The sequence below is a fragment of the Mesoplodon bidens genome, assembly GCF_964165515.1.
Source record: "Mesoplodon bidens genome assembly, chromosome: 9".
In the NCBI taxonomy this organism is placed as follows: Eukaryota; Metazoa; Chordata; class Mammalia; order Artiodactyla; family Ziphiidae; genus Mesoplodon; species Mesoplodon bidens.
In genome coordinates, this window is record NC_138166.1 from 47,665,167 (window position 1) to 47,691,827 (window position 26,661).

Here is a 26,661-nt window from a genome sequence, read left to right on the forward strand (position 1 = left end):
ATCATGGTAATCCACTGGCATCACTGTCTATTTTTCTCCTAAAATGTTCTGGCCAGTAGTTTTTTTAAAACCTTCCCTTGACATTAACACTTATTAAGTAGTAACTATATCCTAGGTATTGCTAAGTGCTTTATAAGATTAACTTTTTTAATCCTCATGATCAGACAAAATAAACACACTGCTATTCCCATGTTAAGCACAGGGAACTGAGACACAGAAAGGTTAAGGAATTTCTAACAATAGCATATCACAGACCACTTTCAGGGTTCTATTCAAGTCTGGGGTAAACCAGGGGTTTGGGACCTCTGGACCAAATGCTATCTACCATTTATGTGGTGCCTGGCCACTACATGGCAGATGTCAATGACTTTACTACTCTGAGTATGTAGACATCACTCATGTTATTCAGGTATTGTAAAAGCATTCGTTTACAGGGTCCTCTTTATCCGTATGACTAGCCTCTCGGAATCAAGTGATTCTCCTTTCCCCCTACCCCCCAACACCCAGCACCCAGTACTTACCTCTTTCTTTTTCCTCTCCTCTTCCTTCCGTTTCTTCTCTTCTCTTATCTGTGCTAAGCGCTGTTTTTTGCGCTCTAGCTCAGCTTTTAAGTCACTTTTGTCAGACATGTTGGTTTCCTTGGAGCAAAAGAGGAAAAAAAGTGAATATACACAAACAACTTCTCTCTATTATCATCGCAAAAATCATTCAAAGGGAAATCAAGCTTGAAGATAGAACTTTCTGGCAATAACAGATTGTATACCTTAGCCTCTGTTGATGAATCAAATAAGTTAGATCTGGTCTCCTTCTATATAAAATCTTCCCTTTTCACGTACACATAAATATTTGAAAAAATACAATGTTATAGTCTATTCTGGTCTGAAGAATAATAGCAACTTACTTCAGAATAAGTAACACATTTTCTGTACAAGTTTCTTAACAAGTAAACAAAAAGTTAATAATAAGAGAATCAAAAAAGAACCATCACCATGACTTCCAATTTAGACGACAATGGACCAATTCACACTGAGAAAAGAAAATAGGCTGTCATAAACTCTTAGACACATGCCCTGATCAAATTTCTATGGGCTCAACAAACATTCCTCCACTGAGACTGGGCACATGGAGATTTCATTTTGCCTAATATTATATGCATCAGGGAAGACAGCCACTGAAGACCTAACATGTTAATCTTTTTTTCCTGTAAAACTCCTCCTGAACTGTCACAATTAATTTCATCTCCAGTACAAACCTATTTCTATAAAACTTTCATTTGCATACTGAATGCAATATTGCTTATCCTGGCACTTTCCCTTTTCAAAGCAAAAGATATTTGTGAACACATGAATGAGGAGACAACACCATGGCAAGTTCTTGGGACAATTTATCTGAACAAGATTTTTAATGTTAATGGTGATGATGATCCTAGTGGTGACGGTGCCAGAAATTTCAAATAAAATGAGTTTGGAGAAGATTCTCACCAATCACAATGATTATATTTGTCTCTTTTCTGCTCCCAACTGGAAACTAAGAAAATGGAGACACTGAGACATGAAGAACTCTTCTCTGACCCAAATTCTTAAAATAAAGTAAAAAAAATGAAAAAAAACTAACCATAAATGTCACGAGTATTCATTTGCATATTACTTGTATGCAACTATGATGAATATATAATGTGTCCCTGAGTAGATGACAAAATGAGGGAAGGCAAAAAAAAAGCACACAAAGCAATGAAAAATCCTCAAACTTACTGTCACTGTCTTTACAAGGTAATCAAGAACCTGCAGTCACCCTAAGACACTTTCAGATGAATACACAGAGCTGGGAAGTGTACTGTGTTCCTACTGTCCTACCATACACATTCTTGCTCATAATGTGATGGCAAAGATTTGTGAAATAATAGCAATAATCATTATGATAATCAATCTCTGCTATTCATGATCATGCTCTTCATTTTTCAACAAATATGTGTTGAATATTTAATCTGTGCTAGGCATTCTCTAAGGTATCGAGTACGAAGATGAGCAGAGCCAGATTCTTTCCTTCAAGGGGTACATAACTCAACTTTGTGAGAGTGTGGTATGGCTGGAAATGCTCTTTGAGAGATTGGCTTACTGATTACTGAGTGCCAGATACTTTACATTTATTATCACATTTAATTACAACAATCCAAGGAGACCAATATTATTATGAATGCCTTTTTCACAGATAAAGGAGGCTCAGCAAGACCTAAGACTGCATAGTCCATACATGGAAGGACTTCAATTCAAGCATGTCCGTGCTCTGCACTACTACACTCCACGGATCACCAACGTACAAGTGCAGAGGGGATGCAGAACAAGAGAATCATCAAGATCTGGTGGAGTGGGCGAGGGTGAGCTTTAAGGAAGAAGTGAAATTTGAACTGGATATGGAAGGAGGTCAGGAACTAGCACAGGAAAGGGAGATAGAGACACACAAAGGCCTGCAGAAGAGAGATCCAGCAGGCTGTGTACAAGAGACGCAGATGAATCCACGTCAAGAAATACAAACTTTAGTTGGTAAGAATGGACCTGTGGAGGCAAGTGGCAAAGACTTGAAAATACAGAAGAGTGAGTTCCATTGGGTGTAAAGAGGGTTGGGAAATCAGCAGCTCTTTGAAAGAGAAAGTGACAAAACAAAAACAGAATACAAATTTGCTTAAGCCTATTCTTGTCCCTGCCTGGGAAACAGAGAGGAGCAGAAACTAGAAATACGCAAGCTGCGGGGAGGCTGGTGCCAACACCTATCTGGGTCGACTGCACCTGCACCGGGATGGTAGGTGAATGTACAGACAGAATGTGCTGGGAATGTGGACTGAAGAGAGCCCAGCCAAGAAGGAAGACATGACTCTTGGTAGCCTTTAGATGTGGAAGCAAATGAGAAAGATTCAGTAACAATTCAACTTTGAGACTGTCAAGAGGATGTCAGTGAAACTGGGACGAGAAGGCAAATAAGGAAGTGATGAAAAAACTTTCAGTGTGTCATAATTTAAGTGTCAACAGGACTTCTGAGCAGAAAGAACGCAGAGATACAACACTGCAGGTGGGATGAGAAGCTGGATGGGGACTGGGGCTGTGGAATGGAGCGTGAAGGCTCCTGCCAAGGCCTATTTAAACCTGAGTCACAAATTCATTGTCCTACAGGTGCCAAGTAGATAACTGAGGAAACAAAGCAGTGACTGAGGCCAGCCAGAGAGGAAACATTCTGCCTGCAGGAAGCAGCTCTATCCGGTTCCAATTTGATGGTTGACATGGAAGAACGTGGACCCAAGCAGTTAGATCTGATTTTTTCCCTAAGAGAAGCCATAGAACTGATAAAAGTAACATTTACCACTAAAACACTGTTAGCCAGTAATTTTCAACACCAAAAAACCTGACAGGAGAAAACTAGAACCTAATTCCAGAAGGCATCTGAGAAGTTACATATATTCTTCCCCAATGGGAGCCAATCTGATCTCTGTTTTTGATATTTTTCTGCTGTCAAAAATGAAATGTCTGATCAGAAAAATTACTGTTAAAGCAATAATTGTGTCATCCTATGTTCAAAGCAGCCAGTGGAAACTTCTTAGAAAAACTTTAGAATTCTCTAAGAAGTTTCCCTCTCCTCCACATTCCCTAACTTTTACCTCCCTTTCCCAGTCCATCAAAAGTATCTGGCATGACTTCAGTTACATATTATGGTGGTTAAAGAGCAAACCATGTAACAGAACATCCTGTATTTGTTGTGATTTTCTTGTGAAGGACTTCATTCAACAGTGGGAAGTAAGGTGTATTCTCAGTACATTTCTGCAAAGGGCAAAGGTCTTCTTAAAACTGATAAATTTGTCTAACAATGTTGGTCATTTAAGTTGGTGTTACCAGCCATAGAGCCAATATTTTATTTTATTTTTTATTTTTATTTTTTGCGGTACGCGGGCCTCTCACTGTTGTGGCCTCTCCCGTTGTGGAGCACAGGCTCCGGACGCACAGGCTCAGCGGCCATGGCTCACAGGCCTAGCCGCTCCACGGGATCCTCCCAGACCAGGGCACGAACCCGCGTCCCCTGCATCGCCACGGACTCTCAACCACTGCACCACCAGGGAAGCCCCCAATATTTTAAAAACAAACAATAACACCAAGGGAACTTAAAAAAAATTATGTTACATAGTGACGTTTCAAATAACACTTCACTTTTTTTTTTTTTTTTTAAATATAATAGTGTTTATTTTTACTTGTTGACAGTTTGCTTTATTTATTTATTTATTTTTGGCCGTGTTGGGTCTTCGTTTCTGTGCGAGGGCTTTCTCTAGTTGTGGAGAGCGGGGGCCACTCTTCATCGCGGTGCACGGGCCTCTCACTATCGCGGCCTCTCTTGTTGCGGAGCACAGGCTCCAGACGCGCAGGCTCAGTAATTTTGGCTCACGGGCCCAGTTGCTCCGCGGCATGTGGGATCTTCCCAGACCGCGGCACGAACCCGTGTCCCCTGCATCGGCAGGCAGACTCTCAACCACTGCGCCACCAGGGAAGCCCAACACTTCACTTTTTAAAGGCAGTAGAAGCACAACGTTAAAAGACAGTTATAGAGAGTACCTTCCACTTATTGATTTTTGGATCTATCCCAAACTAGACACTTTGCATCAACACCTGGGAGAATAAGAAATCTCAAGAGAACACCTTGTAAAGGGTTTGGAAAGTACACATTAGAGTAAATGAATGGGCTTTTACACACAGTGAAATGGCTTAAATAGTGGCACTAAATGCAGTGTCAGCACTGAACTCCACAGGCTTTCCCGGGGGGGGGCTTGCCAGTCTGACCCACTAAATCTCCCTGCACATTAAACAAAGCAAATCGAGGAACAAAGAATGGAGGACATGAGTTATAGAGCTTCCTGGGGCTAATGTAGGTCATTGCAAAGGCAATTTTGGTGCTCCCAGTTTAAGAAAATAAGAGTCAAAGCTACCTGCTGCTAATTATTGCTCACTTGCTGCACACACATAAAAAGCTGGTCTCTTTCATTTACAAATGGCAAGGGGTCAAGTAGATAAATCAAACCCACCTCTAGGTGTATATCGCCTCCCTGTCTGATCATCCACCTACTCTCCCACCCACCAGCCAACTACAGCTCAACTCTACCCTGGCTTAGGAACACTTAGAGCTGTCTCGCCCCAGCTCCATGCATGCCGGGGTCAGCTGATGCACTGTTTATGATGCCTGCCCAGCTCTCCTCCTAGCAGAGTCCCATGTTCTGAATTTGCTTTCCAGGGTGACATTCCTTTTGCCCACATTCTCTCACAACCTACCTGCACTTGCCCGATTCATGCTTCTATTCCCTCCCACGTCTGCATCTCAGCTCTTGCTCTCCTGCAAGTTCACCAGCTATCACTGAGTACAATCCAATGTCACCTCTTTTTTTTTCTTTTCTCATCCTCCAAATTACCCCTACCTGACAACAGAAATCTCAACAGGTACTCCATTTACTCTGGACTCCATACCCTAATTCCCAATTGTAACTTTTTTCAAATTTAAACTCCCTGCTTCTGATTTCCCTCTTTTCCCCTGGTTCACCTTATATCCCCTTGTTTCACTATGACTCATCTCCATCCATCCTCCCAAGTGTTTCAGTTCTCACATCTTTTGTTTCAGCCCATCTTTGAGCTCAGTAAACTGCCATCGTTATCATCCAAGTAAATGAATCAATATAAGTCAAGAGCTTAATACTGTGCCTGGCAGATATTAAACACCTAAGAAAAGTTGTTTGTCCTCTTCCTCCTTCTCTTTCTGCCCCTCTTCCCCCTTCTTCCTCCTCCTCTTTTTCTACTATTATTATTACTATTACTATTTTTTACCCGGCAAACTCTTTCCCCCAACTCCACCCTAATTCAATATCCAAAGCCATCACTCAAAATTCACTGCAAAGGATCTAAACCTAAAAAAAACTAACAAAAAACAAACAAAACAAATCAAGCTCATAGACACAGAGAACATATTGATGGTTCTCAGAGCTGGGGGTGAGGGAATGAGTGAAATGGGTGAAGGTACAAACTTCCAGTGAGAAAACAAATAAATCATGGGGATGTAACGTACAGCATTGTGACTACAGTTAATAACACTGTACTGCGTATTTGAAAGTTGTTGAGAGAGTATATCTTAAAAGTTCTCAACCCAAGAAAAAAAATTATATAACTATGTATGGTGACAGATGTTAAACTAGACTTATTGTGATCATTTCACAATGTGTACAAATGTCAAATCATTATGTTGTACACCTGAAACTAATATAATGTTTTATGTCAGTCGTACCACAATAAAAATAAATTAAATATTAAAAAGTTACAGTGAGAAATACATTAAAGGTATAGCATGCTTCTCAATCTAAATGGGTTACAAAATGGAATGCACATGGTTAAAGAGATGTGACTCGAAGAAAAAACTATTTTTAAACAATTAAATGTAGTCATTTAATAGTAGTAAAATTCTTCTCCATTTTTCTGTTGAACATAGGGATTACATATCAAGCTGTCCCAGGCAGGCATCCTCCCCATCTTACCCACTTCCCCCAGAATGGAGAGGCACATGGAGAAATGGTTTCTTCTCTAGTTAAGTTAGTTACTGGGAGGGTCACTCCTGCTGTTCCATCATAAAAATGTCTCACGGTCCTAAGTCTCAAAGAGGAAAGAACGTAGAGAGGAAGGAAGGAGGAAAACACGAGAGAACAACATGGACACTCAGGAAGGTAAAAACAAAAGTCATCTCACGCCTGCCCTTTTCTTCTCAATTCACCCTGCAACTCCTTCAGATTTCTTACTCCACACACATCCATTAAGAAAGGAAAATGCTCGACTTTTCTTGAACCCAACAATGAGACCCGTCACCTTCATTTCCATTTCTGCACATATGGTCATGGGATGGTTTGATCCTGTTTAGAACCAAGCGTCTAACAGAGAAGAAGCAAAGGGTTTAGCTCTGTTTACACAGCTGCCAAGCAACAGAACCTCCTGAGGCTTAGCTTTTCAACCATCTAGATCTCTATTTCCTTTCAGTTGTCTAAGTTGGCAGCAGTTTGAGATTCCATTTCTAATGCTGGCATATGCAAATGTATTTTTAAGCTTAAAGTCAGAATCCTAGGAGGTTTAAGGCATTGCCCAGCTGTTTCCAGACGCATTGAAAAAACTACCTAGAAACAAGTTCTCTTTTCCTGCCTAAAAACAGTTGTTCCTGTCAGCTCTTCACTATCAGCTATTGAACTTTTCATCTGCCACTAGGTACATGTAAGAAATTTGATCTTTCACAACCTCCTTCCACCCTGCCTGACTTCTTATACAATATAGCTGCCTCCTTCCACTTGGATGGGAGGCCAAGGGATGAATGGGACCACAACCATTTTTACAGCTATATCACACTGTCAATAAAAAGAGGGTGAGAGAAATCTCAGAGGGAGCTGGCTGGTGAAAGATGTGGGAGGGTTATATGCTAAATTTGTATAGCCATCAGTATACTGGGAAAACAAACATTTTGATAAAATCCATCTCATGGGGGGTGCCCAGGCCTCGTCTACTCGTATTGTAGATGAGTTCTCAAACGTTTGGTCTCAGCATCCCTTGAGACTCTTAAAAATTATTAGTGACCTCAAAGAGCTTTTGTTTATGTGGGTTATATCTATTAACATCAACCATGTTAAAAATTAAAACTGATAAAACTTTAAATACCTAATAATTAATTCTATAATAACAACACTAACCTTTTACTTAACATAAAACTTTTATGAAAAAATAGGCACACTTTCCACGACAGAAAGAAATCATAACAAGAGGGTATTTCTTTTATATTTTCACTTCTCTTTTTAATATCTAGCTTAAAAGAAGTCAACTGGATTCTTACAGGTGTTTGTGCATTCAATCTATTGTGATGTGCTATTTTAGTTGTAAAGAAAATCTGGTCTCACATGAATGTGTATTCTGAAAAACAATGAGTATTTGAATAGCCTCTCGAAGTAATCTTTGATATTACACCAAAAATCAACAAATGGCAGTTTCTGAAAGTTCAGTTGCAATCTGAACATGAAACCACACCAGTCAATGAACTTTTTTTGTACTTTGTTACATTAAAGTCCATTGGTCTGTTTTAAACTTTGAATGAATCTTTTATTCATGTATGATTTTATAACATTATGCATTGGTTATTTAGAAAATTATGCAGACTTCTCAAATATCAACACATTCCATTGTACAACATCCAAAAATCACATTTGGTACTATCATTACCAAACTCTTCAGAAGGGTCTTTAGGTATGGTAAAGCTGTACAACTCATGGTAGCAAATATAAGTTTCCCAAAACTCTAATTTTTGCTTGAAGCTCAAATTTTATCATTAGCAACAAATATTGTCAATTGTGTTCTTGAAGTGGCAAGCTCACATCATGGATTTTTCAGAAAATTTCTGCCAAATAACCAAGCCTAAATAACCATGGTTTGTCTATGAATTGTAGTTTCAAGTAAAAAATAGTGTTTCTTGAAAAAAGGCAGCTAATTTAGCTCACAACTCAAACACTGCACAAATGCTTTTCTCTAGACAACCACTGGACTTTGGTAAGCAGCAGAAGTGCCTTATATGCCCCCATTTGTCACACAGAAAAGACGTGTGCTCAAGGTTAGAGATTTAATGTAACTAGTATTTTTTTTCCACTTCATGAAGGATACTCTTAAGTGAAACTATTTGTCTTTTTAGCTGCAAGTGTGTGGCAGTGAGGTGCGACTCCACTACTAGGAGTTTGGCGCCCTGTCTCAATTCATGCTAAGGTACTAGCAGTTTGACCTACCATCACTTTCACACAATCCTTGCAAATGTCAATATGGTGAAAAAGACAAAAAACATTTTAGCATTATTATGAAAATAATTTTGACCTTACAGACCCCTGAACACATCTTGGGATTCACAGGGATCCTCAAACCACACTTTGTCTTAATCTACTTCTGATAAGATGGAGTTGATTCTAAAGTCTATAGAGACATTTACTTAACAAAATTTTGCTAAGAGTTTATTTATATTGGCAACCTAAACAGAGGGGGTTAGAGCTCTTTCTTTTGCAGAAAAGAAAAAGTAAAAGATAACAGGAATAAAATCACTGAGCATAGAAAATTCAGATTAGTCAAGAAACTACAATGATTTAGAAATATATTTATAATGATTTAAAAATACCAGGAAGATCTAAGACGTCTGGATACATCATTAGAAAGACTGGATTTAGGGAGATGAGGCCTTGAAGAAAAGGTTCCATAGAGCTTTGTGTAAAGGATTTCTTATTCCTCACTTGCCTACACCAGGTAATAGGTAAGGAAGACAAACTAAGAAGCCTTCTCTCACTCCCCATTCTCCTCCCCCCATAACACACACACACACACACACACACACACACACACACACACACAAAATTAATGGGTCTTCTTCGCCTTGCGAAGTGAGTGAACTAAGATGGTTGTTAATAAAGTGAAGGCTTCTCTGTTATATGAAAAGTTTTTATTCTTTTAATTTTGCTGCTTTCACAATTACAATTACACGTTTGTTTCAAGATAAGAAACTTTAAAGGTTACATAATCCAGTACCAGTATTTCACCCATAAACAGGGAAATTGAGCTGCATTTATCTAAAGTGTACAACTATTAAGTGGACGAGTCAGAACTGGAAACACCAAAACTCTTGAATATTTTTCATTAAACAATGCTTCCCTTTCAGGGTTTACTTATTCAGGATTTCACTCCCTTTAGTCACAAGACAGCTCTTCTTAAAAGGCACTTACGGTGGATCCTGATCAGTCTACTTGCAATCACTCTCTATCACCACCTGGTGGCAGCAAATGTAAATTGCATGGGAGAGCTGACAGGAGAAAAGACTTGGCCTCTGAAATTCCCAGCCACACCTCCAAGCCAATACTGGGTAGTCCCAAGCACCGCAAGAGTTTCATCTACATAGGAAGGATCTATTTATGTTAATAGAGAACAGGTTTGGAGGGAAAAACGTCTTAGTATATACATATAGTTAAATATTTATGTTGAGTTTTCGAGGCTCCTCTTAATTTTATTCATATTGGGTTGGTTCCTGACTAGGAAATCAGGGAATATTTCCACAGTAAGCTGTTAGTATCTCTCTTCTTGGGTTTGTGAGCTATATTTAAGACTGTGTCTGCATAGTGTCTCTAGCCCTACTTTCATCACTTCAAGATTCTGAGCGGAGCTACCCAAATTGTACTGGCTCAGCTGTAACCTGAGCACTGGCAATCGCAGCGCATTAAACAGGAGAGCCTCTCCAGCACTCAGCACAGAGGCCCATTATGCTAGAGAGAAAAATCAATCCATAGGGTATCTGCCCTCTCATCTAGTTAACAGTAGAGACAAGAGCTCTTAAATTTTAAAGGACTCAAAACCCACTGTCAGCTTTGCCAAAAGTTCTGCAAAATTTTGAGTCATTTCTGACCCCTACAGCACATTCCATCCATTTAAAGACTCAACGTGCTTCTCTTTGGAAAAGGAATTGTTCCTCAATTAAAAGATTCATTCATTCATTTCTTAGAGCATCTTCCCTTGGGAAACACTCAGATGATATCAAGAGTCCTTAGGAAATGAGCATTTCAAGGACCATCCTTGAAAGAATGTAAAACTAAAGATGGAACAGTTAGGACACTGGAAGAGCAATATTTTGGCATTGGGTCCCAAAGAATCAGGGCAGAAAAGGGACTGGAAAATAGAATCAGAAGAAAGGAGATGGGAGCCTTCTGGACAATATCATAAGGAAAACTAGAGTGAAGCAAGAAGTGAGGCCTTACACGAAGGATCCTGTAAAACACCTAACCTCAGGTTGAAATAGATGGGAAAGATGTATCACCTGCCTAGGCCAGGTACCAGTAAAGAAGCCAAACAAAGAAGGCTACCACCACTACTACACTTTATATGAGGTTATGTATCTGTGCTCCTAGGGGTTCGAAAGCACTTCAAAGCAAATAAAAACGAACACTCTCAGGGAGCACGTGCAAAGTGGCAGCTTCTCCACAGACCTGATGTGAGCTTCCTTCGGCACTTGCACAGTGGCTCCTCAGCCTGAAACTGAGCTCACAGTAGACTTTCAATAAACACTTGCAGCTATATAAATGGGTTAAAGATGGTCCCTGTGTACTGGCCCCTATGTTGTTTACTTCTTATCAGGCTAGGACCACTAGATTTGAGCACCCACCAGCGTCAAACACAAATTCTTACACATCCAATCGCTTTAAATATAGCTCAAACAAGCACATTTTTAGCCACTTAGAGATCTTCTGCTTTGCATACCCTGCAAAACTGCACCCACTACCTGCCAGTCACAGACAGGACAATGCTGTGGCTATGAGAGACCTTTAGCTGCCCTTCGGCGCTCTCTGATCCACAGGCTCCCCACCTTGAGCTAAGCAGCACCACCAGAACACATGGCCTCCCTCTGATTCCCTCTTCCCTTTGTGGGTGGTGGCCCCATGCTGCTGTCCCTGGAGGGTCTCCTTCTATCAGGGACAATCCCCTCTCATGCAGTCCTATCCAAGTGCTGCCCATGTTGTGCCACAATGCCACCTCGTGATCCTGTTTTTCCCTCGATCAGCCCTGAAATCCTTGAACTCACCATACCCAACCCCAGCCAATTTTCACCAGTCCTCCCAATTTTACACCTAGTATTTCCAAGCCTGCCCTCACCTATCCACGCCAATCCACACAGCCCAATGCCAGGCTTCACATCACTCGTCTGACAACTGAAACCCTGTCTCCGTGCAAACCTTGCTCCCCGATGACCCTCCCCATCCTCCACAGGGAGTCAGAATGAGCTTTCTGTCGTTCAAATCTGATGAGGACACTCCCTTGCCTAAAACATGTCCATGACTCTCTTTTAGTTGCAAAATGTGTCCCAGCTCCCCATCACGGCCCATAAGATGCTCTTATTGCCCACCTCTCGATCCACAGAGGCCTCCTCTCCCTATTTCACATTTTACTGGCAGGTACCAAGCTGTTTCCTCCCTTTGTACCTTTGCAAATTCCAGAAATGCTCTTCTCACCACTCATTACATGATGATGCCTATTCATCTTTCTCTGTCGGCTCAATCACATCCCCTCCAGAAAGACCTCCTACGGTCTCAAGACTGGGCTGAGCACTCTCCCTGGCGGCCCTAGAGCACCTGAGGCTGGCCTGCTGAGACATGAACCACATGTTCCACCTATGTGTGCCTCTGTTCTGTTCATACGATGCTGTCCTCCTGTTACACCAACAGCTCCTCTAAAGGAGGGGCCACATCTAATTTATCTCTGTACTTCTAGTGCCCGGCAATAAGGGCTCAAGAATATCCCTTGAACTGCTAAATTACCATTAGACAGAAGTGTGAAATTTTCCACAATTACACTATTGGGATTTTTCTAATCATCAGTACGTTGGGTGAATGCACTAAGGTCTTCAATGATCCAACTCAGAAAAGTTCTTCCTTATTCTGCAACAAGTCTTTATTTCCATGGGCATGGGGGTGGGAATTGATTTTTTTCATCCATTAGGACACAGGTGCATCGAACCCACAATCCTAGCATTGCCTCATTCATTGTACCATCTTTTCCTAAATCACTACATCATATACCCATTGATATAATGTTCTCCTGCCTGGCTTACATTTTTAATCTTTGTTTTTTGACTCTAAAAGGATTATTTAGCAAAATCCATTCCATTTATAATTGACACCCTCCATTGTTTATCTCAGCCAAAAACTCAGCAATCTAGAAGCCCAAAATGCCTTGAGGATAAATCATCATGCTGATAGTTGGGCTTTCTCCTTAAAAGTGATGTAAAAATATCAGTGCTTTGGAACAGACCCATCCATTGCACTTGAAGCTGTTTTCTCTGAGTTGCCAAGATGATAAATGAACGTGTCTAAAAATAAGCGACTCTCGGGTAACCTGTGGGGCTGATCTTTAAAACAACTGATAACAAGCAAATCTTCAGACATGACTAACTTTAGCTTTGACTCCTAGTCCTTGCCTACCATCCCTATAAAGAGGTCAGATGTTCTGCACAGCAAAGTTAAATCAAGACAGTCCTGGCTGCAGAAGACCTAAATAGACAGTTCTCCAAAGAAGATATACAGATTGCCAACAAACACATGAAAGAATGCTCAACATCACTAATCATTAGAGAAATGCAGATCAAAACTACCATGTGGTATCACCTCACACCAGTTAGAATGGGCATCATCAGAAAATCTACAAACAATAAATGCTGGAGAGGGTGTGGAGAAAAGGGAACCCTCTTGCACTGTTGGTGGGAATGTAAATTGATACAGCCACTATGGAGAACAGTATGGAGGTTCCTTAAAAAACTAAAAATAGAACTACCAAACAACCCAGCAATCCCACTACTGGGCATATAGAGAGAGAGAAAAACATAATTCAAAAAGAGTCATGTACCACAATGTTCACTGCAGCTCTATTTACAATAGCCAGGACATGGAAGCAAACTAAGTGTCCATCGACAGATGAATGGATAAAGAAGATGTGGCACATATATACAATGGAATATTACTCAGCCATAAAAAAAACAAAACTGAGTTATCTGTAGTGAGGTGGATGGACCTAGAATCTGTCACACAGAGTGAAGTAAGTCAGAAAGAGAAAAACAAATACCGTATGCTAACACACATATATGGAACCTAAAAAAAAAAAAAAGGTTCTGATGAACCTAGGGGCAGGACAGGAATAAAGACGCAGATGTAGAGAATGGACTTGAGGACACGGGGAGGGGGAAGGGTAAGCTGGGACGAAGTGAGAGAGTGGCATGGACTTATATACACTACCAAATGTAAAACAGATAGCTAGTGGGAAGCAGCTGCATAGCACAGGGAGATCAGCTCGGTGCTTTGTGACCACCTAGAGAGGTGGGATAGGGAGGGTGGGAGGGAGACACAAGAGGGAGGAAATATGGGGATATATGTATATGTATAGCTGATTCACTTTGTTATAAAGCAGAAACTAACACACCATTGTAAAGCAATTATACTCCAATAAAGACATTTAAAAAATGTTATATAAATAGAAAAAAACCCATTAGTCTACATGTAAAGGTCACTACTTTATGTGAGTATCACTTGTCCTACATACTAAAAGGTCACTGTGAATTTCATCACCACGCATGTTGGTGTCTCTAAAGATTGTGCACTCATATCTTTACCTGTTGAAATGAAATGACATCTATTTGTTTCAGATACATATATTATCATTTTTCAAATATTCATGGATGTAGTAAATTCATAAAATTTATATTTGTTCAAAAAAAAAAAAAAAAAAGATAGCCCTGGCCAATAGGGCTGCCTATTGAGGGCACTCTATCCTGATAGAGGATACAGGCAAATTCAAGCTGCCCAGAGGTTCTTGCAACTCACAAATGAAAACGAATTTAAACTCTCATACTAAAGGAAATAAAATAAAGACACATTGATAAAAATAAGGGAAGGAAAATTTTAATGCTTAAATAATAAAGTCAAAATAGATTTTTCTCAATATATATGTTCACAAAGTCAATTTGTTTTTAATCTTCTAAAAATATAAGTTATTAAGGTATCTCTACATCTTCAAACCATTTCATTCAATACCCTCCCAAATTAACTACAAAATACAAATTTGTAATTAAGTCTACCTAATTTTAAGGATGACTGATCTTGGTTGAAGTTATGATGAGTGGAGAAACTCACATAGAGAGGGACCTGTTAAGTAACACGCTACCCTCCCACCAAAGCAAACAACTTGACATGTGAAAAGCCAAGATTCAAACCAAAGTCTCCAGGGGCTCTTAACTACTGCCTGTGCCCACGCCTTTATGTTTTTCTCATCTTCCCTCACCCCACACTATTGGCTTTAACATCTGTACTGGTTTATTCTATTTCCCTTGTATTCTTTCTCTGCCATTGTCACCCACTTTATGTGAGCAGTTTCCCTTCTCATGTTTGTTCTACAGGTGATAAAGAATAAGACAGCTGAGAAAAACACAGGACTACTAAAGATCTTATAAGTCAACATAGTCTGTAGCACTACTGTGCTCACAAGAAGGCAATAAGAAGGCTCCATAGAGTTGGTGACTTAACAAACCATCCCAGAGGAAAACCAGACCTGCGGACAGCAGAAGGTGAGGGGTGCATCCCAGGCAGAGGGAAGTGTGGACAAAAGCGGGGAGATAGGAAAGAGAATGGCCAGTCTGTGGGACAAGTAACTGGATATAAATGGAACACTCCGTGCAAAAGAAGATGGAGGAAGATGAGGATGGATGTGGATCTCATCTCTCAGAGATGAGATCCCACAGGCTGAGTGACCAACCGTCCCAGTCTGCACAGAGATCAGGGGGTTCCCTGGATGCAGGACTTACAGCGCTTCAACCAGGAAAGCCCCAGGCAAACCTGGACAAGCTGGTCACCCTACAGCCAAAGACCTGCTATGCCATACTTTAAAGAGGTCTGAACTTCTCTGTAGGCAGCAAGGAATTACCAAGGATTCAACCAAGTACAAGACTAGATCATTTATCCCTAGCATGTAATACACACAGCCTTTTTAAACATGGGTTGCAACCCACTGATATGTTACAAAATCAAATTCGTTAGTAGTCTTAGGGAGCAATGTTTGTGATTAACATATTAGAACTACTAGAATGCACACTGCACACAGTAAGGACAACTATTGTTTCATGGAACTTGGTTTTGGACACACAAACATGCATTGTGACATATACATAGTATTTTTTTTATTGTCAATTGGGGTTAAAAGAGATTGAAATATATTGGGCTACATCAATTGTAAAATCAATAAACTTTCAATTATAAACTTGTCTCTACCTTTGTCTCTCCTCAGCCAATATTTTGCAATGGCATGACACCCACAAATCATGGTGATATTTGCACAGTTACGCTGAGGTGAACAGAGAAAGCTGTTCACTACCACAGGAGCCTGACCCGGGCTCTGACTATCATGAGGGCCAAGAGATTAATATCTGGGTGCACATGCAGCCTGCAATCCATTTGCAGGGCACTGGTGAGGAAGCACTTCCACAGAATGACCAAAGCAAGCTCAGCAATATTTAAGTCTACCAGAGAAAGAAAGTGAAAAAGATACAAAATAAATTCCTGGGTGCTTCAAGGCACAAACGTATCAAGGTGGATGTACTTACAAAGATCAACCCGCTTTTCCAGCTACCCTAGTATGCCCATAAGAGTGCAGAAAATCAATACTGTCGGGAATGCAGGACCATGGCATATTTCCTGCAGGCCATGTCAGCACAAATGCTGACTGACCCTAGGATTTGGATGTTTGCCATTTGTCTCATCAGCACAACCTTTATATTCCTTTTAGAAAGCAAATACCCATCTGAAAAGCTTGGCTGCAGAGTCCCCAGCCTGACCTGCACATAGCATTCTGCACATGAATGGATAACTCAGTGGAATTAGGCAGTATTCAGAACAGATTTCTCAACTAGTCCTTAAAGGCTTAAACCCTTCTGATACTCATGTGCATTTTTTAAATTCAAGACTTCTCTTTTTTTAATTTAGCTAGAGTCAGTTTCAACCATCTGTCTCTTTGAGTGAAAATAGGAGACAGGCTTGTATATATGAGCTTTTGAAGAAAACCAATTTTGGCAAAAAAAATTAAAGTGGAAGAAGAATTATATCTCCATTTTCGAGACCATGCTAAGGAGTAACAAATTATCCAAAGTAAGGAGGAACTTACATGAACACATCTATCTCCTTTTCTACCTGTTAGGCTGCCCCCATTCCTGACCGTTCCTTGACAGAACTTCACTGCAAGTAGACCTCTGCCCCCCAGTCATCGCCTTGAGAAGTAGCAGAGTGGAGACATGAAAGTGATTTCCTGGATTTGAGTGACAGCATTTAGGGGTGTGGGAGACGATAATGGTACGTAGTCCCCAAGAATTTGGAAATAATGGGACTAGAGCATGATCACTTTCTGAAAGTTAAACTACACCTTATCTTTGTTTTTTAACTTTTTATTTTATATTGGAGTATAGTTGATTAACAATGTTGTGATAGTTCCAGGCGTACAGCAAAGTGATTGTTATACATTTTCCCATTTAGGTTGTTACATAATATTGAGCAGAGGGCTTCCCTGGTGGCACAGTGGTTAAGAATCTGCCTGCCAATGCAGGGGACATGGGCTCGAGCCCTGGTCCGGGAAGATCCCACATGCCGGGGAGCAACTAAGCCTGTGTGCCACAAGTACTGAGCCTGCACTCTAGAGCCTGTGAGCCACAACTACTGAGCCCGCACGCCACAGCTACTGAAGCCCACACACAGAGCCCATGCTCCGCAACAAGAGAAGCCACTGCAATGAGAAGCCCACGCACACTGCAACAAAGGGTAGCCCCTGCTTGCTGCAACTAGAGAAAGCCTGTGCGTAGCAAAGAAGACCCAACGCAGCCAAAAATAAATAAATAAAATTAAAATATATATATATATATATTGAGCAGAGTTCCCAGTGCTACACAGAAGGTCCTTGTTGGTTATTCATTTTAAATATAGCAGTGTGTACATGTCAATAAACTAGTCCTTATCTTAAAAGACAGGACATCTCCCAACTCAAAACGTCACACAGTGCCAGAACATCAAAGCTAGGATTGACCAAAGGTAATGCAAAACCACCACATAAATTAGGAGTGAACAATTGTAAATCTGTTACAATTAAAGGAGAATGAAGTCTTAAATGACAGGAAAAGGGGGTGTGAATTTATCAGGTTTTCTCTAGTGCATCCAGGGAAACAGATGCTCTGACCAGTTGACGTCATCATTCCCGTGCATCTGTTAGGAGAGTCACCACGATGGCGCCAGGCTGCTACACTCCAGCATCAGCTGTGACAACTGCTCCCCATGCTCTGGTTCCATGTACATCCAACCTTCAGTCTTCCACACTCCAGTTAAAGGCAACTCCAGCCTTCCAGTTAACTCAGACCAAAAATCTTGGAGTCATCCCTGTTTTCCCTTTCTGTCAAATCCCACATCCAATTCAGTACCGAATTATTTGGGGTCTACTTTCCAAGCATTTCCAGAATCTGTCTACTTTTCGTCACCTCCTCTGCCATCACCCTATCCCAGCCACCATCATCTCCCATCATATTATGGCAAAAGCCTCCTAAACGGTCTCCTTGCTTCTACCCTGGGCCTGTCCCCCCGCTTTACAGTCTATTCTCAGCTGTAATGGTAATTCATTAAAACACAAGTCAAATTATGTCACTTCTCTGCATAAAGCTCTCCAATGGCTCCCATCTCAGAGTAGAAGCCCAAGTCCTGCCATGGCCTCTGTGGCCCTACCCAATCCAGCCCCATCAATGTTCTGATCTCATATCCAGGCAGGCTTCCCTGCTGTTCTTCAAGCATATCAAGTACACTCCTACCTCAAGGACTTTGCATCTACTATTCCTTCTGCCTAACGCACTTTTTATCTCTAAAAATCCAAAAGATTTGCTTCTTCAAAACTTAGTTCAAATTTCATCTCATCGAGGTCTTACTTCGTCACTCTATTTAAAAGGGCAAACCCCTCCCCCCACTGCACATGCATCTCCAAGTCTTTCCCATTGCCTTATTTTTTTCATTATGTGTATTACCACCTAACATAACCTATAACATATTTAAATATTTTTCATTGTTTTCCCCTTCTCCTAACTCCAATGAAGGCAGAGATTTTGTCTGTATTGCTCACCAGTGTGTTACCAACACTAGAATAGTGACCAGTACAGAGTAGACAACAAATATCTGTTGGACGAATGAACAAATTTGGCTTCAAAAATTGCCTGAGTGAGCTCCTTCCTCACCTCCCAGCCTTGTTCTCCATAAAAAGGGTCAAGGTTCCACTGGCTTTGAGATTCTCCTATGTCTGCTCCCTGACCCTCCCTCTCAACCCTTTTGCTGTGATCTGGTGTCCTTAATGGCTGTATCATTGCCACACCTAGATTCTACCTCCCTTCCTGGTCCTTTTGAATGTATTACATAATTATACCATCTGCTTGATTTTTCAATGCCCATATTACCTCTGGACTTAGCCTTCAGGATAACCCTTAATGCCCACAGGCTAGTACTGTCCCAACCATACCCAGCTCGGACCTCTGAGTCCAAGGGCCTAAGAACCCAAGTTCTCAGGAGACCACAGAGTACTAACCTATAGGCAAGGACATAGTGATCCCATGGGAAGAAGCTAGGTTTCTCCTGGCAATCAGTAAGTTGGCATTTATGTTTGTAGCCTAATATGTAACCTACACTTGCATTGGGTTGTGTAAATTCGTCACTAAGTTGCTGGACAATTTTGGCTACATAAGAACAATCTAATATCTATACCCTCAAAACTAAGATTCAGAACTTAATCCTGCCTCTCTGTCTAGCTGATTGCTGGCTGGCCCTGATCACACCTCTGTCCCCACAGCTGCAACATGACAGGTGACTACAGATAAGAATGTTGATGCCCGCGAGTACTGCCTGCTCATGTCCTCAGCACATGAGCACACACCCACACATATGCACATACAATCCTCTGACCCCAAGTTCCTTCAGCAGACCAGAAAGTGCTTCTCCCCACCGCTGCAGTCCATGTTGCATAGTGGCCATTTGCAGGAAAGAAGCAGGGGGCGGAGGGGAAGTAAGGGGGATGATTTACCTGATCCAAGGGGATGTGAGAATACCCTGGGCATCTGAGCAAGATCCCCATACATTTGTAAAGGAGGGAGAAGCACACTAATCAACGAAATTTTCTAATTTGCTAAGAGCCAGGAAACCCAAGTAGTTGGCTCCATGAAATGTATCTTTATGTTAATGCAACTTAATGGGTACTTACTGAGCCCCTGTAAAGTGCAGAGTGCTGTTCTGCGTGCCATGGGACTTACACAAATGATTAAGAGGAAAGTGACCAAAAGGTACAGACTCACAGTTATAAGATAAATAAGTACTAGACTACATTTAACACTGCTATATAGTAAAGTTGTTAAGAGAGTAGATCCTAAGCGCTCTCATCACAAGGAGAAATTTTTTTTTCTTTTCTTTTTATTGCACCTGTGAGATGATGTATGTTAACTAAACCTATTGTAATCATTTTACAATGTATGTAAATCGAACCATCATGCTGTACACCTTAAACTTATATAGTGATGTATGTCAATTATTTCTCAATAAAACTGGGGAAAAAAAAAATCCCAGAGGGGAACACTGGGCTAAGTTGTCAGGCTAAGACACCCTCCCTGCTGGGAGTGTTTGGATAGGTAATACCAACATTTACCACGTACCTCTTCCTTCTTTACACTTTCAAGGCTAACAAAGTGCACGTCTGATTTTTTAGCTATATTAATCTATGCAAAAAGTTATAATACAGCCCTTTGCCCTGGAAAACTACCCTTTGCTTTTGGAACAACAGGTTAGCAGTAAAAACAGTCTTATTCCCAGGTTCTCAGAGGATTTATTAATGTAGTGCCCTTGTCAGGTAATAATAAAAGTAACATATTCCTAATTCAGCTCTTACTATATGCTGGGCACTGCTGTAAGTCTTTTCCATGTGTTAACTCATTTAATCTTTTTATTACTATTCCAGTTGGAAGAAGCAGGACTCAAACCCAGGAAGTTTGGGTTTTAGACTTCCTTAACCACCAGTAGTCAACTTTCCTTAATTGCCATTATACTAATATATAAAAGAAGAAAACAACAACAAGAAGAGCCTATGAATTTAATTTTTTCTATAATAAATATGTCTAATTTCTCTAAGCAAAGGAAATCTGCTTTTAAAGGTTAACTTTTTGACTGCTTGTTTATGACCTGTCCCTCTTTACTCCAAATCAAAGTCCCTTGAGAGCCGAGACTTTGGCTGTCTTGGTCACAGCTGTATCTCTGGTGTCTGGAACAGACTTAGGAAGTGCTCATTAAATACATTAGCCATGCTTCTGTTTCTTCCTTTTTTCCATTTTATTTCTTTTCAGAAAAAAAGGGCAGGGTCATGATTTGTACAGTGAATTATATGATCAACTTATCCATAAATATTTGTTGAATGAATAAATTATCTGGAAAAAAAAAGAGTCTGTCTCAAAAAGCTTACACTATGGTAGGGTCTGAAAACACTAGCTCCACCACGAGGGAGAACAGAGCAAGTACAGGATAAAGGTTTAAAGCACAAAGGACAGCTTGCAGGAACCAAAGCACACAGTGGGCTTCAAGAAGGAGGGGCCACGAGAGCTGGATATGGAAATGTGGGTCAGATGGGAACTGGGAAAGCATTTCCTGTGGAAGGAGAGTGAGCGTGAATGAAATGACAGGGGCAAGAAGCAGCAGCCGTGTTTGGGGAATGGCAAACGGTTCAACTGGACTGTGGTGTGTGGTCAGATGGGCCCGAGGCAGCAGGGGTGCTACGGGAGACAAGCTGGAAAGGTGTGTGTTTGGTGCAAAACTCTCAGGTCTTAACTGACCCAGGTCAACTGTTTCTGCCCTTTGGTCCTTCCTCACTTTAGAAAAAAATTATTTATTTTTAAAATATGTAAGGGACTTGAAAAAATCAAACATATCCATGTTAAACCGAGCCAATCTATTCAAATGTGTTAAGTAATGCAAACAACGAGAATTAACACTTTCCTTGCGCATCACACCTTTGCTGTATATAATGAAAAAGTGAGAAATTAAGCGCTCAAAATAGGTACCTTAGCATTTGTAACACATTCTTTGCATAAGATAAGCATTCAGGGTGGAAACTCTATTCCCCAAGTAAACTCGTAGTTTTCTGTTCTTCACACTACAAAAGGAATATGGTAGTTGGGTATTCTGGCAAATGCCTTTGAATGGACATATTTATCTAGCCTCTGCTGGCAGGATGGCTCAGACTTGGAACATCATCAGGGTACATTAAGAGATTACTGGAAGAACAAATAAATGAACAAATGAAAGACTGAGCCCTCAAATGCATGATGATGTGGCCAGTTTGGAAAGATTGAGCCCTCGAGTGTATGATGATGTGGCCAATTTGTGCAAGCATTTTTTGTTTGTTTGTTTGTCTTTAATGGTTGTCACAAGCTGTTAAATTTTCTTCAAGCTGGCCTGACACTGCTATAGCATTCCCAATGTCTGGCAGGAGTTTAAGGAATATTTGTTAAATGAAGGAATGAATGAACGAATGTTACAATTTGAACAGTTATGTGGGAAAGGAAGTACACAGAGATTGTCATATTTATTTTTCCAGTCTGGCACCTGCCCTCTTATTTATGCAGGCCCCAAGGGAATGGCAGAACCTGGCCAGAGATGAGAGTGATGCAAGGCTCTATCTAGTATACAAAATCGGAGCTTCTTAAATTTGGAGAAAAAATAATGTAGAGCTTACCAGAGGAATCTCTGGTCTGATCTCTCATGGATGCAATAATCCCGTCACAGAAAATCTGCACTGGAGGTGGCACGTTTGAATTCTCCTGGACATTGGGAACTCACTACCTTATAGGCAGCCCAGTTCTTTTTTGAACAGCTTGAATCAATCAACAGTTCTCTCCATTATGCTGATATGAACTCTCCTTTGGGGCTGCAATAGATAAGTGTCCTCATACCTACTTACCAAAGACAGGGTCCCCACGCCCATCCCTTCACCTGCTTACAGCCCAGAAGCTCTCAGCAGCACCACCTCAAATTCATCCACTTTGTACTCAAGGAGTAGTGGGGGAAGAGGAGAGCCAGAACAGAAGAGAGAGAGGGTGTGCACTGGCCAAAATGAGCCGCACGGTCTCCCACCCATCACACCCAGCCTCTAGCTCATCAAGCTTTTACCTGTGGTGCTGGCCCCAAGCACACAGACCTTTTAACTTTCTGGACTCAAACAAGCAGAAGGCCTCCAGGATTTAGCCACAGTGGCTTTGTATCACATTCGCATCTAATGTAACATGACTTTGGGGTGGTGGAGTTAATCGTGGGGCAGGGGGAGATTGGAAATGTGTCCTCGGCAGACCTGAATTCCAAGATCAGAATAGATCTCAAGCTGCTTCCAGTGGGTAGAACAGGAGAGCACCTTTCCTTCGTGAATATATGTCATCTGGTGAAGAGAAATGGGTGTGTTTCTTGTACTTGAATAAGACCTGTTGTCTTTGTTGTTGAACTCATAGGTGCAGGAGTCACGTCTCTGTTTATGAGGCAACAACCACTCTCTGCTCTGCAGTTCAGAGAAAACACTGTCATAACCCATGTGCAAGTAGGTGCTCGATAGCAGCTCTTAGAGAAAAGGCTGAGTTAGAGGACCTCAGGGCTGAAAGGACCGTCAAGGTCAGCTAGTACCTCTTCCTCTCTCATCATGCTGTGACCCATGGAGGGTGACTTTTGTTAAAGTTCATTTGAATAGAGAATTAAAATAGGCACGTGAGACTAATTAATTTTAAAAATCACATGAACATAGTAGCCCCAAACAGAAAACAAGGCAAATATCCCTCAACAGGAGAATGGATAAACAAAATGTGGTATGTTCATACAATGGAATACTATCCAGAAATAAAAAGAACAAATTACTGATTAAAAAAAAAAGAATAGAGGCCAACTTGATACTCTACAGGTCTCCGGACTAAGGTTGCCTCACAGGCCAGAAAAATGCTAACTGACCATCTGGCCCTTACAACCCACTCACCCTGATCTATCGAGCACAGAAAGAAATGCTCAACGTGATCCAGACTCAGGAAGGTAAGACTTCCAGAATCCTAGGAATTATCAAGCACACATTCATTCTGGGCCCAGACACTCAACAAGTGACACATTTCAGGAAGTCAGTGTTTGTACTAAACACACCAAAATGATCCAGGGAGAAATATTTACACACTATAAGAAATGTAAAATTAAGTAGGATTTATTCTTTCCAATCTCACCACAACACTAGGAAGTGGGCACTATTATGATCAGTCCTGCTGCACAACTGAGGAACAGGGAGGCAAAGTAACTTGTCAAGGTCACGCAGCTAGTAAGCAGTGACACCAGGATTTGAACCTTGGCCCCAGAGGTCACGCTCTCCTACTACCTCTTAATCACTGTTACAATTTGTTTGGGATCAAACCAGGCCCAAGAACAAAAGAGGAAGAATGAAGATAACACATTAATACTAATGGTTCTGCCTGGTTAACACTGATGTCTGGTCAGCCTACACATTCAAAGAAGTGATTATTCACTTAATTATTAACAACTTCCCTTGTTTGAACCTCCATTACACTTTGTTATACTTCTATTAGGTATTTATCACATTTTACCTCATACAATAACCATGTGATATATGTGATAACATAAAACCCTATGTTACGGATATTAAACTTTCCTATTTTTCTCTGATTAGACATCAGCCCCTTAGGTCTATACCTTGCTCATCTTCATGTGCCTACGAAGCACCAAGTCTGGCTCATGGTTGCCACTCCCTAAGTACTAAAGAATGTTCCAGACTAGAACTGAAAAACGGGGCTTCCCTGGTGGTGCAGTGGTTGAGAGTCCGCCTGCCGATGCAGGGGACAAGGGTTCGTGCCCCGGTCCGAGAAGATCCCACATGCCGCGGAGCGGCTGGGCCCGTGAGCCATGACCGCTGAGCCTGCACGTCCAGAGCCTGTGCTCCGCAACGGGAGAGGCCACAACAGTGAGAGGCCCACGTACCGCAAAAAAAAAAAAAAGAAAAAGAAAAACTACTGAAGGAAGATAAATTCACCCCTACACATATTTATTTTATTCGTTATCATAAAATCTAGACTCCTAAGCCCACTGATTCCAGGACCCTGTTATGACTCATGATGTTGAAACCATTCAAATGCACTTTATATTCTAAATGGGCATTCTTTCAGGTGCTACTAAAGTTGGGTGTTGAAACAGCTACACATGTGGTTGTATCTCAGTGAGCTTCCCAGGGATGCGGCGAGCAGCGCGAGTGGGCAGAACTCAGGCAAGCCCCTCCCTTCCAGTCATTTGGACCAATTACAAACATTCCTGTTCCCCTCCTCCAGGACCACGCTTAACAGCCCCTGGCCGTCAAGGACAGCCATCTGATCTGCTTTGGCTAATGAAATGGGAGGGACTGGGGCGCACTTATCATGACGAAACCTCTCTCAGCGTAAGTCTCTGAGTGAACAGGGTCACCAGGGCTCCTTACTGACCCACACTAGACATGTAACACGAGTGAGAAAAATCTTTCACCGTGCTACTCTGTGCAGGCTTGGGAGTTGTTTTTTACTGAATCATGATGCAGCCTAACCCTATCAGTTCACTCCCATGGCCCCAACACACTCCAATGATCCAGCATTCTGGTTACTTTTCACCTTTCTTGATTGGGTGTTGGCAGCTTCCAGTACCCTCCTTTACCACCCCCCACCCAAGCCTGCTGGGGACTGCCCTCTGAAAAGGGGGTCACGAAGACTCTGTCCTTGACCAAACCCTAGACAGGTTCCTCCTCCGAGTGGTTTTCAACTAGGCCCAGTCTGTGGGCATGTTCTCAAGAGCCCAAGTTTAGCAAGAGTCCTGAGAAGTCAGTTTAGCCAGAATCCCCCACCCGCGGTATCTGAACACCAGCACCTGATTGATATCTGATTGGATTCCTCACACCCCACCACCTCCCAAGTGATAGCTGATCACCTTGGCCTGCCTTTATCAAGAATCCTATTAGGTTCGTTTAGCCTGAATCCCTGCCCTTATCCCTGATGTTTCCTCTTAATAATTTTCCATCCGCTGATCCCCACCCGGCTACTTGGCTATAAATTCCCACCTGTCCTTGTATTCAGAGTTGAGCACAATCTTTCTCCCCGTTGCAAAACCCCATTGCAGTGGTCCTGATATCTATCACGATACATAGTCCCCCTGAACAAAGCCTGCCTTACCATTTCTTTAACAAGTATTATGAATAAATTTTTCTTTAACAGGTGTAAAGACTAAGAAAGCACTAAGTGTCATTATTAAGCATATGGCTGTCAGAACACGTGTCCTGGTTAAAGTAACTTTCATTCTGAATTTTCCCCAAAGAGTTTACAAAATATTCTTTTCCACTTGCTGCCCAGATCTACCTTCCCAGTGTTTAGGAAGGCAATGGTGGGGTTGACATTGTCAAGGGGTGTCAAAAAAAAGAGACAACAAGCCCAAAATTGAGTCACTTGTGCTAAGTCTATGTCACCAAACCAAAACTTGATACCTAACTTAATTAAAGTTTCAATCCCTCCCAGGAGCAGAATCTTAAACTAGTCAATCTGGAATTACCTGATCGGCACTAGTGAGGCAAATGGGATGCAGCCTGATGCATGAATCGTTGAATAAAGCCAATAAGATCTTTAAAATTTACTCAGTTGAATTTTGTTTTTTAACAGACTTGGTGGCGGCAGTGGGATTCAAAAGAAACTTTTCACAGCTTCAGGGATGATGAGAAACACAGGCATGGTACCCACAAACCCTTTGAGTTCTCTTGTTTCTCATCATCTCTGAGGGCTGTGAGTAAGTTCCTCTCAGTTCTCAGCTCTGCTGTCTTTGTGCCGAGGTCCCAATCTAACTGACTTTCCAGTCCAGGGCTTAGCTGGTCACCTTCAGCTGGCAGACAGTTCCATCTGGAACCCAAGTCCCTACCCTTGCTTTGATCCACATTTCCCTATTTGACTAAAATCCCTAGTTCCATGTTGGGAACTGCT

At 41.5% G+C, this 26,661-nt stretch overlaps 1 protein-coding gene across 13 annotated transcripts in view; it reads right to left on the reverse strand.

The window, feature by feature from the left end:
- Window positions 1–26,661, reverse strand: part of DYNC1I1 (dynein cytoplasmic 1 intermediate chain 1) — a 484,637-nt gene that overhangs the window by 296,790 nt on the left and 161,186 nt on the right. For all 13 annotated transcript variants that reach the window (XM_081243706.1, XM_081243717.1, XM_081243708.1 and 10 more), the window contains one exon: window positions 522–638. In XM_081243706.1, the coding sequence (XP_081099832.1) occupies window positions 522–638 (117 nt within the window). Of the gene's footprint in view, window positions 1–521; window positions 639–26,661 lie in introns of those variants that run through there.